This window comes from Podarcis muralis, chromosome 2, assembly GCF_964188315.1.
Source record: "Podarcis muralis chromosome 2, rPodMur119.hap1.1, whole genome shotgun sequence".
In the NCBI taxonomy this organism is placed as follows: Eukaryota; Metazoa; Chordata; class Lepidosauria; order Squamata; family Lacertidae; genus Podarcis; species Podarcis muralis.
Window position 1 is genome coordinate 33,632,687 of NC_135656.1, and position 17,644 is coordinate 33,650,330.

The window sequence follows — 17,644 nt, forward strand, 5'->3', positions numbered from 1 at the left end:
GGTTTCAAAGTGTTCCATGTACAGGTTTGCGATGACTGGTGAGAGGGGTGATCCCATAGGTGCTCCTTCTATCTGTTTGTATCTTTGTCCATTGTGGATGAAGTACGTGTTGGTTAGGCAGTGGTTGGTCAGGTCCAAGATGTATTCGGGGGGATTGTATTTGTTTTGAATGGCTGTCAAGGCTTCATTAATGGGCACTTGTGTGAAGAGAGATACAGACACCATCCAGTAGCCAAACCATGGTGGCACCTCCGGATGCTGCACCCCCCTGCAATCCCTACACAGATCTGGCTGGCACAGGCCACAAAACCACAGCTCGCCCCTATACACGAAGCCAAGCCAGAGCACAACTAAATGCAGTACAGCCATCTTCTCAGAAAAACTCTTCACAAAGTTCAAGAGGTCAAGACACAAAGGCTTTAGCAACTAATCCACACCTAATGACCCACCTAAGTGGTACTCAGGATATCACTCAAGAAATCACTCAAGATATATATATATATATAGTGTGTGTGTGCACGTGTGTGTGCGTGTATATATATATATATATATTTGCTTTCGTAGATTTTCACGGGTATAGGTATGCAGGTTTTGGTGTCCTCGGGTGTCTTCCCGTGTAAAAGTTGGGGTGTCTAGGCGACGTTTCGACGAGGTCTCACTCGTCATCTTCAGGCTGGTGCTTTCGGCTTCTTGTTACTGGAACAGAGCAGGATCTCAGTGTTTGAGTTCCTATAAATACTGTTGAGGGGTGTGGTGTATAGCCTCCAATGTTCTGGGCCGAGAGGAAGTTCCCAGGCTAGTGTGCCTTTTCTTCTTTTGTTCCTTAGTTGCTTGAGGGATATCTTGAGTGATTTCTTGAGTGATATCCTGAGTACCACTTAGGTGGGTCATTAGGTGTGGATTAGTTGCTAAAGCCTTTGTGTCTTGACCTCTTGAACTTTGTGAAGAGTTTTTCTGAGAAGATGGCTGTAGTTGTGCTCTGGCTTGGCTTCGTGTATAGGGGCGAGCTGTGGTTTTGTGGCCTGTGCCAGCCAGATCTGTGTAGGGATTGCAGGGGGGTGCAGCATCCGGAGGTGCCATCATGGTTTGGCTACTGGATGGTGTCTGTAATTTATCTGTGGAGAGGGTCTGGGTTTGGGTCTGGTGTGGTTGATTGGTGATGGCGTTCTGTGTGCCTCTGGATCTGGTGTCAGTTTTTGTGGGGAGGGCTAATTTCCAGATGTCTGGCAAGCGGGATGTGTCGTCACGCTTGTTCATGTTGTGAGGGTGTTTCCATCGAGATAGAGAAACACCCTCACAACATGAACAAGCGTGACGACACATCCCGCTTGCCAGACATCTGGAAATTAGCCCTCCCCACAAAAACTGACACCAGATCCAGAGGCACACAGAACGCCATCACCAATCAACCACACCAGACCCAAACCCAGACCCTCTCCACAGATAAATTACAGACACCATCCAGTAGCCAAACCATGATGGCACCTCCGGATGCTGCACCCCCCTGCAATCCCTACACAGATCTGGCTGGCACAGGCCACAAAACCACAGCTCGCCCCTATACACGAAGCCAAGCCAGAGCACAACTACAGCCATCTTCTCAGAAAAACTCTTCACAAAGTTCAAGAGGTCAAGACACAAAGGCTTTAGCAACTAATCCACACCTAATGACCCACCTAAGTGGTACTCAGGATATCACTCAAGAAATCACTCAAGATATCCCTCAAGCAACTAAGGAACAAAAGAAGAAAAGGCACACTAGCCTGGGAACTTCCTCTCGGCCCAGAACATTGGAGGCTATACACCACACCCCTCAACAGTATTTATAGGAACTCAAACACTGAGATCCTGCTCTGTTCCAGTAACAAGAAGCCGAAAGCACCAGCCTGAAGATGACGAGTGAGACCTCGTCGAAACGTCGCCTAGACACCCCAACTTTTACACGGGAAGACACCCGAGGACACCAAAACCTGCATATATATATATATATATATATATGTGTGTGTGTGTGTGTGTATATATATATATATATATATATATATATATATATATATATATATATATACATACACGTATATATATATACGTATATATATATACGGCAGAGAACCACAGTTTCTCCACTGGTTGGTTAACCTGGAGCCTTCCCCTCCTCCCCCGCCATGCACACTAATCCCAGTCTGCTTTATTTTTTTCAGAGGAAGCAGTCCTGGCAGAGTCCCTTGGCACTGATCACTTGCACCGTCCTTTTCTCCATTTACCTGGGGATAGCATTGATATCCCACAAGCTGGACGACATTGACATCACTCGGGTAGGGATCATCCCTCGGTGTGGCCAGCCTGGACGGTACAAGTACTGGCTGATGGTGAAGACAGGCTGGAAAAGAGGCTCAGGTATGGGAAGAGTCAGGGTATTGTTCTGGCAGCCCATTTCACCATTGAACATGCTTCCGTACTCGCCCTTTTCCCCCTGGTATTTGCACCTTCCACTCACTCCTGAGAAATTGGTTTGTCTTTAAGGTGCTACGAGACCCTTTGTTGTAAAGAGCTAATGATTCACAGGAGTTTAATTTAACATTACCTTCCACTATCCTGCGCATCTTTTGAAGGTACCACAGCCCATATAGGGATCAGATTATATGGGCTGAACAAAAGCGGCTCTCGCCACCTGGACAAGGGCTGGGCCTTCCAGAGAAACAGCCAGGATATTTTCCAAGTAGAAACGGATGCAAACCTAGGAGAGATTTGGAAGATCCACGTCTGGCATGATAACACAGGTATGACTTGACGATCAATGCTCTTTTTGCTCTTTTAAATCTTTAAAATACATTTACAGTATGTGCTACCTTTCCTCTAAGGAGTTCAGGGGCAATGTGCATGATTCCCCTGCCTCCCATATCATCCTTAGGCTAAGAGATAGTGGATAGGTCTCCCCAGTTCTCGTCCAACACTCTAACCCAGCAAACTTTTTCAGCAAACATTTTCAGCGGGGGGGGGGGGGGCAGTCCACTGTCCCTCAGACCTTGTGGGGGGCCAGACTATATTTTTTTTGGGGGGGGGGGAATGAACGAATTCCTATGCCCCACAAATAACCTAGAGATGCATTTTAAATAAAAGAACACATTCTACTCATGTAAAAACATGCTGATTCCCGGACCGCCCACGGGCCGGATTTAGAAGGTGATTGGGCCAGATCCAGCCCCCGGGCCTTAGTTTGCCTACCCATGATCTAACCACTACATCACACTGCAGAGCAAAAAGCAAGGTGCCCACAGTCCAGAAAGCCCAGTCTTGCAATTTGCTATGGACAGCAGAATTTCTAGGTAGCCAGGTACCTTTGAGTGTTCACAAGCAGGTTGTGATGGTGTTGGCTTTCCCTGGTTATTTGTCCCTGAGTCTGGCATTCTGCTTCATTTAACGATTCAGCATAAGACTGCATGCACAGCACAAATTTAAAGCACACTTGAAGCACATGACTTCCCCCAAAGAATCCTGGGAACTTTGTTTGTTAAAGAGTGCTGGGAATTGTAGCTCTGTGAGTGCTAAACTCCACAGGATTCTATGGAGGAAGCCATGCGCTTTAAATGAATGGTGTCTGTGCAGCCTGATAGCCTTTAAGAGATCTTTCTTCCATGAATTTGTTTAGTTTAGTTTCTATCATCAAATGTTGTAGTTGTGCTTTCCATAAACTGATTACGCTATAGCCAAGTTCACACAATATCAGTGGTTCTCAAAGGGTGTGGCAAGAGAAGACCACAAATGTGGCAGGAAGATTCAAGGACAATCAAAGAAACATTTAAACATTTCTGTATAGTGTAGTATCAAAGAATGTTTTTATTTATTTGCAGAATATTGATAGATATCTTCAAAATGAGAGCAAGAGCGTCAAGTGATACTGAGGACAATCCTAGCTGTGTTTTCAAATGTATTTCTTATCAATAAAAAATTCAGTGTGGCACAAGGAAATTTTTATTAAAGTGTGAACCAGAGAAATAAGTCTGAGAACCACTGTTCTAAGCCAAGCTGTGTGAACATAAAGGACCCCAGAGAGGAGCTCACAATTGCTATGCTCTTCCCTGTTCCCTTCAGCTGCTGCGCTGTGCTATGCCAAAGTTTGGCTTAGTGTGGTTTCTGAACCAGGACTCGGGATTAAGTTCTCTCCTCCTTAACTGCAAACTAAATCCAAAAAACAATCAAAAGGGACCAGGGAGGAGCAAAGTTTCTGGGAGCCCATGTCTGGGCACCCACCCATTTGTGTGGTCTGGTGCCCCCTGTTGCCACAGTCCTGAACAGTTGTCATTCAGCTAGTTGTTTGGGGGACGTTGACTTCACCATCTTTCTTTATGACCAGGTCTGGACCCCTCTTGGTACCTGCAGCACGTTATTGTATGGGACAAGCAGACAGACAATATGTACTTCTTCCTAGTGGAGGACTGGCTGTCTGTGGAAAATGAAAAGAATGAGGGAATGGTGGAAAAAGAGGTCCTTGCAGCATGTGAGTTGATAGCCTGTGAGAATAGCGTCCTGAGCACTGCAGTTTTCATAGGTATTGGTAACCACGGGACTAGAAAATTGGCTGGGTAGTTCAAACCAGTATGGGATATCAAGTCTCTGGTATCCTACATTAGTCTACCCTTCTTGGCCCTTGTTTATTTATTTCATAAAATTTATACACCGCTTGATTGTAAAAAAAGAACCCTCAAAGCAGTTTGCAGAAAGAGTTGCCACTTCCAGAGCAAAGTACTATACAGTTGTACCTTGGACGTCTAACAGAATCCATTCTGGAAGTCCATTTGACTTCCAAAACATTCGGAAACCAAAGGGCAGCTTCTGATTGGCTACAGGAAGGTCCTGCAGCCAATCGGAAGCCCCGTTGGACAGTCAGCTTCCAAAAATAGTTCACAAACCAAAACACTTACTTCCGGTTTGCAATGTTTGGGAGCCAAAACGTTCGAGAACTAAGCTGTTCGAAAACCAAGGTATGACTGTAGTGATGAGCTGACATAGCGTACATCTTGCCTTGAACACCGGGCAGTTTCTTAATATTAAGACCAGCATCAGCACCCTCGAGCAGCTGCTGGGACCCAAGTCGTAGGCATTTTGGTCCACCCACTCTCTAGACTGCAGCTGGTTCTGGGAATCATTGCACCATTCAGGGGCATTGTGGGTAATTTAGATGGTTGGTGGATTCCCAGAGTCTGCCACTGCTAACAGGTAAGCCTAACAGGGCAGAGACCAATCATGGGAGCCAACCATGTGGGCACCTTGCCCCCACCCCTATTTAAAGCCAAATCTGTTTTAACGCACAAACTCATTTTCTTCTTGTCTGAACTACTTTCTTTGAGCGCTTTCTCATTCACTTTACTTCCTCTTTCTCAGTCTGTTGCATCTATTCATCAATCACATGGTGACTTGTGGCCTCTTTATCGCTAGACCTCAGCCTGCCTCAGAAGCCATTCTTGTCCCTAGAGCCTGGGTGGGGACTTTAATCCCAGCCAAACTTTCCTTTCCCTCACAAAATAAAATAAAAAATGTGGGTTTGTGGGAACTGGGATGTTTTTATTATTATTTGTGTTTTTATTGTTTATTAATTTTGTTGGTCACTTTATACAAAAGGGGGAAACTCTTAGAATGATTTAACAGGACAAAATGCTGCAGATGAAACAATTAAAACTGGAAAAGTTAAAACAATGAATGCAAGAATACACAAAATGCTCATCCAATAACATATTAATAAGGACAAGTCCTAACCAATCCATTAAAGGATGGGCACCACCATAGGGGCCTATTTAATTACCAAAGGCCTGAGTAAATGAAAAAGGTCGGGGGGGGGTGTTTCTGTGAAAAACACTGTGGCATTTTGCACATGATATACTTCAATTTTTTCATATATGAAAAGTTTTCTGCATCACTGACAAAGTAACTGGTGGCCAAAATTAGTAACAAGTCCAGTAGTTAAATTATAATTATGACATGGTGATGCTGGCTGGATGAAATAAGGATGGTTCAGCATGAAGAGAGGCTGTCGGCAGCAACTAGGAGACAATGGTTTCTGTTATTGTTTACAGGTCCACAGGAACTGAGATGCTTTTCCCGAATTTTCCCTGCGCAGATGCACCTTGGGTTTTCCGACTGGCACATCTGGCTTTCTGTTTGGAGCCGTCCTCCTAATAGCCGCTTTACCCGGGTACAGAGGCTCACTTGCTGCCTGCTCATGGTTCAGCTCTTCCTAGCTACGTGTGCCGTCTGGTATGGTGCAGTTGGAGTTAAGGGCCACAGGTGAGCATATCGGGGAGCAAGGGAGGGAATGCGCAACAGGTGCAAGCAGAAAGTAAGGATGAGCTCAGTGGAATGTTACTGACACACCATCCTTTTAAAACACATGACCCTCTCTACCCCCCAAATCATGGGGTGGGGGATGGCCTCGGTCCAGTAAACCTGAAGGAGCGTCTCCACCCCCATTGTTCAGCCCGGACACTGTGGTCCAGCGCCGAGGGCCTTCTGGCAGTTCCCTCACTGCGAGAAGCGAAGTTACAGGGAACCAGGCAGAGGGTCTTCTCGGTAGTGGCGCCCGCCCTGTGGAACGCCCTCCCACCAGATAGCCAATGAAATTAACAACTATATGACTTTTAGAAGACATCTGAAGGCATCCCTGTTTAGGGAAGCTTTTACTATTCGATGAATTATTGTATTTTAGTATTTTGTTGGAAGCCGCCCAGAGTGGCTGGGGAAACTCAGCCAGATGGGCAGGGTATAAATAAATTATTATTATTATTATTAATTATTATTATTATTATTATTATTATTATTATTATTATTATTATTATACCTATGGCCAAAGAGCTCGAAGAGCTACAGTTACCAGCATCTTAACAAACTACAGTTCCCAGGATGCCTGGGGGAGAGGGGAGTTAGATGCTTTAAGTGTATGGCTATAATCAGATGGCTCCTTTCGAGCTCTGACTATCTGATGCATGGATATCATGTTTGTGTTTATGGTCTAAAAACTGTGCCCTCAGAAAGGAGTCCACATAAAATATGACACTATTCAGATCATTGCTCACTTACTCTAGGCTCTGGCTAAATGGCTAAATCTACATCCCCCCCCCCCCTGCAGCTATCCTGTTGGAAGACAGATTTCTGTGACTGCAGAGAGCATTGTGGTTGGAATAACTGCAGCAGTCGTGGTTTATCCAATACAACTACTCTTCAGTTTTCTCTTCCGGAAAACACGCAGTAAGGTACCTCCTTCAATCATAAAGGCAAGCTAACCAGGAACCGAGGAAAGAAAGCCACAAAAACAGACATAACTGATAATAGGAAGAATACAAGTGCTATAGAATCATAGAGCTGGAAGGGACTGCTGAGTCATGAATTGTTTCCTTTACATTGTGAAATGAATTAGAAATTGCCAAGCAAGTGCTGAGTGGAGCACCAGCCTCTCAAGTGGGTGGCAGCAGGACAAGGACCCCACTGAATGTTTGGTTAGGGTGCGTGAACATGTCTCCTCTGTCCAACAGATTGTAATAGAAGATCCTGACCCGCCTGCTCAGGACTGCCAGACTGTGGAGATGGATGTGTCTCTTGACTGCTCTAACTTGGGTAGCTCCTCCTTCTTATCTGTCCCTGGAAGAATGGAGTCCATTGTGGATATGGGTTCTGCTGGCAGTGTGAGTAGAGCTATTCTGTGGGCCTCGTAGTGGCAATAGAAAGAATTTCCACTGTGTTGTATGGAACAGGCAAATGCTGAACTTGCATGAGATCCTGTAACCAACCAGCAACCTCCGCAGGCTTGAGCTATTGTTTTAAAAAGCATTTATATCAATATATAATGTTCAACGTGCTATACATATAATATCTTGATTGTCTTTACAAGAACCCTGTGAGGTAGTTTGATTGCTTGTACTTATCATCATCACCCCCATGTTGCAAATGCAGGACTCAGCGTCTTGAGAGACTGTGGCTTACCTAAGACCAGCTAGTGAGCTTGTAGTTGAGGCGAGGTTTGGATTTCCTGGTTTAAACTCCTGCCTCCTCATCCCACCGCAAGGGATTTGGCTACCAAGGACATCTAGAGGACATCTTGCATTTTCAAAGCTTTTTTTTTTTTTACAAAATAGAATTCTTAGTTGTGATGCCTTTGTCAGCCACTTCTATCTTAAAGGAGCTGCTTTGCTGGAATAAATTCTTCAGATCATGAGATACATTTGCAGGAGTAAAGAAAAACGGTATCCACCTTTATTTTATGTTCTACACAACTATACATTGGTACCTCGGGTTACAGACGCTTCAGGTTACAGACACTTCAGGTTACAGACTCCGCTAACCCAGAAATAGTACATTGGGTTAAGAACTTTACCTCAGGATGAGAACAGAAATCGTGTGGCGGCGGCAGGAGGCCCCATTAGCTAAAATGGTACCTCAGGTTAAGAACAGTTTCAGGTTAAGAACGAACCTCCAGAACGAATTAAGTTCTGGTACCGAGGTACCACTGTAAAGGGTGGTGCCCTGTCATCTATTTCATCTAGTTACCCTCAGTTTGACTTCCGTTCAATCTGACATAGTAGCAGAGAGATTAGTTTACTTCTATACCCTGAATGGTAATCGGGATGAAGGTTCCTTTGAGGTTTACATTTCTTGGTTTTATGTGGCATCCATACTTGGCATTTCCCTCCCTTTTGACCATTTTAATTTGTTTTATTTTGTCTTTTACAGGAATCCCTCTTTAGTAGAAATCCAGTTCCCAACCAGAAGAACTTCATAGGCAACAACAGGTATTGTTACAACACTGAATGGCAATAGCAAAAATGGCAAGGGAGCATGACAGTTTCACCTTGGTCCTAGAAACAGCTCTCCCATGATGTTGCTTCATCTCTTGTGGGTGGGTGCGCACGCATCGGGACAAAGCATGTAATAAATCTCACATTTAGTTTGGCCCTCAGAGTAGTGAGTTAGCCACACAGCAACCCTGAGTAATTATGACTTTGCTTACAACTATCCAGCAACCTTCTTAGTTGAGTGGAACCTTGGATTTCTGCTGGCATATCCAATCACTTAGCTATAGTAGCATCCTGGCTTTGGTAGGTTTGTCTGAGCAGACCTTGAGGCACAAGAATCTTTTCTCACCCTAGAACAGCCTTCCCTAACCCAGTTCCCTACCAATGATGTTGATTGCTGGCTCTCTCATCAACCCCAGCCAGAAGGGGCAATGGTCAGGGATGCGAAAGTCTGTTTCAGATTATCTAGCTACAGTTGAAGCATCCTCAACTAGTTAAACAAGGTGTGAGCTTCCTACTGGCCAAGGTTCTGACCTTATTCAGGTGCCTTTTCAAAAATCTGCAGGGCTGCCAATCAATGGCCTTCATGCAACAGCATCTTTGATATTCCGGACTTTCTGAACTCTGACCCCCTGATGAATGGAAGTCGGATTCTCAAGAGGAAGAAGGCAATGGCAAAGTTGGGAATTGACTCCATGTCCAGTTCTGATGATGACCCCCTGTCCTTTTCATTCAGAGATTCTGAGGACAGTAGGAGGTCGAGCTGTGGCCATCACTCTGGTAATCTCCTACCACATTTTTCCTACTATGTCTCCCTTGCACTCAGTCTCTCTCACACATAGATTCACTCCTGTTTATGAGTAGATGTTTGGCTATGGTAAAAAAATGAACCAAAGGTTTACTTGGTAGATTAATCAACCTAGGCTGCAATCCTAATACTCACTAGAGGAGTAGGTCCCACTGAACACAGCAGGGCTCACTGTTGAGTAAACATGCGTAGGATTGCACTGCATCCTTTTACTGATAAATTTGGGCCAATCATAAGTGAAAGCAATTTCTTTTTTTTTTTTTTTATATAAAATTTTTATTGGTTTTACAAAATTTTAAAAACAAACAAACACTTAAAAAGACATACCAACACGTATAATTTCATAATGTTTTTCATAAACCTCTTTTCTGGGACTCCCCCATACCCCCTCCTTTCTGCATCCCAATGTCCATAGTTTTATAGCAACTCCCAATTGTTACTTTCCAGCCTCTGTCCTTAGTTATCTCTATAGTCTGACCTTATATCACTGTATCCCTTTATTCTTGAAAACCATAACACTCTAACATTCATCAAGTTTATAATAGTCCTTAAGATAACTTTTAAATTTTCTCCATTCTTCTTCCATCGTCTCTTTTCCTTGGTCACGGATTCTGCCTGTCATCTCGGCCAGTGTCATATAGTCCATCACTTTCATCTGCCATTCTTCCAGAGTGGGTAGATCTTGTGTCTTCCAATACTTTGCGATAAGTATTCTTGCTGCTGTTGTAGCATACATAAAAAAAGTTCTATCTCTCTTTAACACCAATTGGCCGACAATACCCAAGAGAAAGGCCTCTGGTTTTTTAAGGAAAGTACTTTTAAGTACCTTTTTCATTTCATTGTAAATCATTTCCCAGAAAGCCTTAATCTTCGGGCATGTCCACCAAAGGTGATAAAAGGTACCTTCATTCTCTTTACATTTCCAACATTTGTTATCGGGCAAATGGTAAATTTTTGCAAGCTTGACTGGGGTCATGTACCACCTGTAAATCATTTTCATTATGTTTTCTCTTAAGGCATTACATGCCGTAAACTTAACACCGGTGGTCCATAACTGTTCCCAGTCAGCAAACATAATGTCATGGCCAATATCTTGTGCCCATTTAATCATAGCTGATTTCACCGTTTCGTCCTGTGTATTCCATTTCAGCAACAAGTTATACATTCTTGATAAATTCTTAGAATTGGGTTCTAACAGTTCAGTCTCTAGTTTTGATTTTTCCACCTGAAAGCCAATTTTCCTATCCTGTTTGAAAAGCTCCATTATTTGATGATATTGAAGCCAATTTTGTACTTTATGTTTCAATTTCTCATAACTTTGTAGTTTCCACTTGTCTCCCTCCTGTTCCAAGATTTCCCAATACTTCGGCCATCCGACCTCCATATTGAGTTTCTTTACTGCTTTAGCCTCCACTGGTGACACCCATCTCGGGGTTTTGTTTTCCAACAGGTCTTTATATCTTGTCCATACATTAAACAATGCTTTTCTAACAATATGATTTTTAAAGGTACTATGCAGCTTGATTTTGTCATACCATAGATATGCATGCCAACCAAAAACATTGTTAAAACCTTCCAGATCCAAGATGTCTGTGTTCTCGAGGAGCATCCATTCCTTCAGCCAGCAAAAAGCTGCTGCCTCATAGTACAATTTTAAGTCCGGCAGGGCAAAACCCCCTCTTTCTTTAGCATCTGTCAATATTTTAAATTTAATTCTGGGCTTTTTGCCCTGCCAGACAAACTTCGAAATATCTTTCTGCCACCTCTTAAAACATTCCATCTTGTCAAGAATCTGCAAGGTCTGAAACAAAAATAACATTCTAGGCAATACATTCATTTTAATCACTGCAATTCTACCTAACATTGACAATTTCAAATTTGACCATATTTCTAGATCTTTTTTGATCTCTGACCAACATTTTTCATAATTGTCCTTATACAAATTCACATTTTTAGATGTCAAGTAAACCCCTAGATATTTCACCTTCTTAACCACCGTCAACCCTGTCTCCTCTTGGAATTTCTCCTTTTCCATATCCGTTAAATTTTTTCCTAAAACTTTGGTTTTTTGTTTATTCAACTTGAATCCAGCTACCTGGCCAAACTGTTGGATTATTTCTAACACCTTTTTCGTACTAGTGTTTGGCTCTTGCAAAGTCAATACTAGATCATCTGCAAATGCTCTTAACTTATAATGTTTAGCTCCGACCTGCACTCCTTTAACCTGCTGGTCGTTCCTAATCATGTTCAGCAACACCTCCAGAACTGAAATAAAAAGTAACGGGGAAATTGGGCACCCCTGTCGTGTTCCTTTTTCTATCTTAAGCTCCTCAGTTATCACATTGTTTACAATCAATTTAGCTTTTTGTTCCGAATATATTGCAGCCATACCGTTCTCAAAACCTTGTCCTACCCCCATCCCATGAAGATTCTTTATCATAAAGCTCCAAGAAATGTTGTCAAAGGCTTTCTCCGCATCCACAAAAATCAGTACTGCTTTAGTATTTATATTCACCTCTAGCTTTTCCAAAATATCTATTATATTCCTTACATTGTCTGCTAGGTGTCTTTTTGGGAGGAAGCCTGCTTGATTCTTGTGAATCTTTTCCATCAACACTTTTTTAAATCTTTTTGCCAAAATGTCTGCAAAAATTTTGTAATCCACATTAAGTAGTGATATTGGGCGGTAGTTCTTCAGTTGAGTCTTTTCAGTCTCTGTCTTTGGTATGAGTGAGATGTATGCTTCTTTCCACGATTCAGGTGCCTTTTTCCCCTCAAGAATCTCATTACAAACTTCTTTTAGTGGTTGAATCAACCATTCCTTCAAAGATTTGTAGTATCTAGAAGTCAATCCATCTGGTCCTGGAGATTTGCCCAATTGCATATTCTGAATGGCGTCCTCTATCTCTTGTTCTGTTATTCTCTGGTTCAGATCCATCTTACTTTGATGAGAGATTTCTTGTAATCCATATTTATCAAGGAATTTATCTATATCTTCTTCATTTTGCGGGCCTTGAGTATAGAGTTTTTTAAAATAGCTCAAAAAGCAATTTCTAATTTCATTAGGTTTAGATATATTCTTTCCATCCACTTCTAGACTTGTAACTGTATTTAATTTCTGCCTTTTCTTCAGTTGCCATGCCAGAAGTTTACCACATTTATTTGCTGATTCAAACGTCTTTTGTTTCATTTGCTTTATCTTCCATTCAATCTCTTGGTTCATCAATTCCATATATTGTGTTTGATATAACTTAATCTCTCTTAAAATCTCCCATAAGTGAAAGCAATTTCTAGCTGGTTTAGGGTACACTTGTTTGTTTGCTTTTTATGCTATTTTGATTCTGAAAAGGAACTTTGAAAGTTGGCCTTCCTCATAATGAGTTACTTCTTCCTATATACATAAAAATGTAAGGCTGTCATCACGCAGACCCCCCTTTGGAGGATTTGTAATGAAAAAGGTGCTTCGTAGTTGTAATGTGTGGTAGGAGGAATGGACATAGGGATGAAGATCGAAAGTGGGGTGCAAAGCAGGGCTGCAGAATAGGTGAGAGAAGTGGCTTCAGAAATGGGGTTGGGAAGGTGAAAAGCAAGCTTAGCTGCATGAAGGCCTAACAGTAGAACCTACTTTATAACTTCAGTTTTTCTTATTGTCCCCACAGTGGAAGGTTTGATCAACTGTGTGGTTGACAGAACTCAGGAGAACATCTCTGACTGTGTCACATCTGACAGTGGCCGGTTTTCACCCCAAGTTGAAGCAGATCTCATCTATGATGGGTATGTTGCCTGGTCTGCTGCTGCCTTGAGCAGCCATTCAACTCAAGAGATGGGGGCTCACAGGACCAGAGGGAACAAGGCCTTTAAGAAAGTAAATGGATGGACAGCCCAAACTCATAATAAATAGTATCTCAATCAATTGAGTTATATACATAAATACAGTCGTTCATTCCCATTTGGGTTGTTTTCAGTTAAAAAAGCATATTTTGGTTAATGAAAACAGACAGATATGTGGTGAAAGTGGTTTGAGGCATTGCTTTTCTAGCCAGAGAGGCTGTGTTCAAAATGATCCTGCTACACTTAGATTGCATGTATCTGCACCCCAAGCACAGTGTATCTCAAAGTGAGGTCTGAACAAGCTAAGCCTGATGATGATGATGATGATGATTATTATTATTATTATTATTATTAAAAAATAATATATTTAAAGTATTATTATATATTTATTTATACCACCAAATAAAAACCACCAAAACCAGAAAATAATAATTAAACAACAGGGAGACACTGATAGAATTAAAACTATCTATATATCTATATCTATATCATCTATATCTATATCTATATCTATATCTATATCTATATCTATATCTTTATCTTTATCTTTATCTTTATCTTTATCTTATCTATCTTATCTTATCTTATCTTATCTTATCTTATCTTATCTTACACATATTATTTGACCTCAAGTTCAGACTCATCCAGGTGCAATAGCAGCAAGTCTGCATTAGCCTGAAAATTAGACATGTCTGTGCCAGCCTGTGAGCTGCCTGTAGCCCCGCATTCTGAAATGGCTCCTATGTGTTGTTGTACCTTCCCTGGTGGCTGAGACACATCCTTTGCCTCTAATTCTGGCACATTCTTTTTTTGTCCCCTTGGCTGGCAGAATGGAAAGTTCTAGTAGTGGCTGGTCCGATGGGATTGTGCAGCATGGAAGCAGCTGGGGCTTACTACGGAAGTCATTCTCTTACGTCTCTGCTATGACCAATATTGGCAGCGCTTTCTTTTCTGACCTGGAACTTCCTCCTGCTACTGTTTCCTCACTTTCTACCCGGATTGGTATGTGTGAACACTAATGGGATACGTCCTCGTAGACTTGTATTATGGGAGCCTCAATGCTGGGACAGGGGGCACCTGTAATATGAATTAACATAGATTAGATTTCCCTTAAAGGTAAAGGGATCCCTGACCATTAGGTCCAGTCGTGGCCGACTCTGGGGTTGTGGCACTCATCTCGCTTTATTGGGAGGGAGCCGTGCTTCCGGGTCATGTGGCCAGCATGACTAAGCCACTTCTGGCGAACCAGAGCAGTGCACGGAAATGCCGTTTACCTATCTATCTACTTGCACTTTGACGTGCTTTCGAACTGCTAGGTTGGCAGGAGCAGGGACCGAGCAATGGGAGCCTGTCGCCGGGATTTGAACCGCCGACCTTCTGATCAGCAAGTCCTAGGCTCTGTGGTTTAACCCACAGCGCCACCCACGTCCCTTTCAGATTTCCCTTAGCACACTTTCTCTTTTGTACATATGATCAAGGCAGCTAAATTTCTTCTCTCACCTTTTGCACAGTTGTTTAAAGGCAGAATCAGAATTTTATTATGAGTTGGGGTATAGTAATTATTCTGGATTAACTAATGCAGGGGCGGGGGGTGGGGTGGAGAAACAGTCTGTCTTTCTTTTCACATGTCATTGACCCGGTGAAGCTAGTGCCTGGACCCCTGTGCAACAAAAAGACATGCCATTTTCATGGCAGTCTTAATTGCTGACAAAGGATAGGATGGTGCAGCGTTTGATCCTGGTCAAATTTTACTCCTGACAACTTAACCCTTTCTGTTGTTTTATCTAGACTTTGGAATAGTCTCCTCAGAGAAGATCATCTGCCCCTTTCCATAATATATTTCAGCGAAAACAATTTTATTTATGCATACTGTTAAAGTAAAAAGCAGATAAATGGCTGTAGGAGGTTGCTTTGAGTTTCTGTAATGATACAGTCGTACCTTGGTTCTCAAATGCCTTGGTACTTGAATGTTTTGGCTCCCGAACGCTGCAAACCTGGAAGTGAGTGTTCTGGTTTGCAAACATTTTTCGGAAGCCAAACGTCCAACGTGGCTTCCAATTGAGTGCAGGAAGCACGTGCAGCCAATCGGAAGCCACGCTTTGGTTTTTGAACAGTTCAAGGAGTCGAACTGACTCCCGGAACGGATTAAGTTCAACAACCAAGGTACAACTGTATATGTTTTCCCAAAGTAGTTTATTATTGTTTTCTCTTTTGTGATTTTACATGATTTTATTGTTTTGAATTTATTTTGTTGGGAACACAAAATACTGTTGGACACCATGTGTTTATGCTACATATATTGTTTTGGAATATTATTTGTTTCTTTTTTAAAAAATAAATAAATTGGACACTTTTAAGTGGAAATGCAGAATGAATATGGTCTCACGAGTGATGTCCCCTATGGACCATGAGGCATTGAGGATGAGATTGCTTTCTTAAATTGGGCAAGGTGCATTTTCTGGTTAGGAGGAGGCAATACAGGGCTTAGAAGTTTTGCCCTGCCCTGATGGATTGATATAATAGATGAATGCCGTGTTCACCTAACAGAGATAGAAATGCTCATGGCTGCTTTCATACAGATGAAATCAAAGCTCTTGGGAAGAGGAAGGATCCTGGGATTCTTCCAAATAAAAGGGATGTAACTCCAGGTGCTTGGTTGTCTTCATTTTAGGGGTGCCCCGAAGACCTCAGGAATGGCTGTTCCCTGCTGGAATGCTCCCAGCTATCTACATAGCCATCTTCTTGCTGCTTGCGGGCTGTTTCTCCATCAATATCTTATATGGCTCCTCCTTCCTTGACCACACTGCCTTGATGTGGCTGATCTCCTCTGCCTTTGCTTTCGCCACATCTTTCATCTTTTTGGAGCCAATGAAGGTAATAGCATAACAAAATTCATTGGCACTGCTGGAATTTTCTCAACGGTCACACCTGCTATATATATACAGTGGTACCTTGGTTCTCAAACTTAATCCATTCCAGAAGTCTGTTCCAAAACCAAAGCGTTCCAAAACCAAGGTGCGCTTTCCCATAGAAAGTAATGCAAAACAGATCAATCCATTCCAGATTTTTAAAAACAACCCCCTAAAACAGCAATTTAACATGGATTTTACTATCTAATGAGACCATTGACCCATAAAATGAAAGCACTAATCAGTGTACTGTAAAATAAATAAGACAGTATTGTAGATGATTAAATTTTTTTTAAAAAAAATTAAAATCTTACCTGCACTGATGATGGTCATTGTTTGGATGGGGGGCTTTTATCCATTTCTGCAGTCACACAATCAATCAATCAATCAATCAATCAATCAGTAGCTGAACTGGGTTCCACCCAGTCACAAAACCAAATTAACCTAAAAAGCCTCAAAAACAAAAACGCAAAATAAATAGCAAAAACAAAAGCACCAAACTTAATCCATTCCTGAAGTCCACTTGACTTCTGAAATGTTCAAAAACCAAGGCACAGCTTCTGATTGGTGCAGGTGCCCCGGAAACAATAGCCGACAGCCACATCGGACGTTCGGCCTCTGAAAGACGTTCGAAAACTGGAACACTCACTTCCAGGTTTTCGGTGCTTGAGAACCAAGGTACCACTGTATAGATAATGTTTAAACTGCAACAGGGAAGAGGCATTTTGCAAACAACTCTGTAACCAGCCTGTAAGCCGTTAAGTTCTTTTAAGACACAGTTGGCCAAACTATGCATGATGTGGGAGATCTGTGATTTAATATTTTAATGCTTTCTTTTTAATGAGATGGTTCCTAGATTGAGCAGTGGCACAGGAAAGGATGTGCATTTAACAGTCTCTTTCCCATTTTATATGTTCCTGACCAAAATCCCCCTTCCCTGGTGGAGAGGATATAGATACCAGTTATGGGAAATCTAATGACTTTTCAATTTAATGCGTAGTTTCCCTCTAAACCAAAGTAAGGGCTATTTGTACAACAGGTCTGCTAATAAAAGGCTGGGAAGAAAAACTAGTGAATTTTTTTTAAAAAATCAGCAGAAAGGCTGCCCATGAAGTATATTCTTGGTCAGAGTCAAGAAGTGCCATGATATCAATTCATACGTCTAGAGAAAAGGCCAATGAAATCTTGAAAGAACAGCTTTGTGTATCGAATTAACACTTTCTGTACAGTGGTACCTTGGGTTAAGTACTTAATTCGTTCCAGAGGTCCGTTCTTAACCTGAAACTGTTTTTAACCTGAAGTACCACTTTAGCTAATGG

General features: G+C 42.1%; 1 protein-coding gene across 1 annotated transcript in view; it reads left to right on the plus strand.

The window, feature by feature from the left end:
- Nucleotides 1-17,644, plus strand: part of LOC114592840 (polycystin-1-like) — a 78,374-nt gene that overhangs the window by 42,207 nt on the left and 18,523 nt on the right. The window contains exons 27-37 of the mRNA XM_077924175.1: nt 2,199-2,394; nt 2,610-2,777; nt 4,352-4,495; nt 6,069-6,279; nt 7,118-7,241; nt 7,521-7,670; nt 8,716-8,774; nt 9,343-9,557; nt 13,245-13,359; nt 14,246-14,418; nt 16,088-16,290. Coding sequence (XP_077780301.1) covers nt 2,199-2,394; nt 2,610-2,777; nt 4,352-4,495; nt 6,069-6,279; nt 7,118-7,241; nt 7,521-7,670; nt 8,716-8,774; nt 9,343-9,557; nt 13,245-13,359; nt 14,246-14,418; nt 16,088-16,290 — 1,758 coding nt within the window. The remainder of the gene's footprint in view (nt 1-2,198; nt 2,395-2,609; nt 2,778-4,351; nt 4,496-6,068; nt 6,280-7,117; nt 7,242-7,520; nt 7,671-8,715; nt 8,775-9,342; nt 9,558-13,244; nt 13,360-14,245; nt 14,419-16,087; nt 16,291-17,644) is intronic.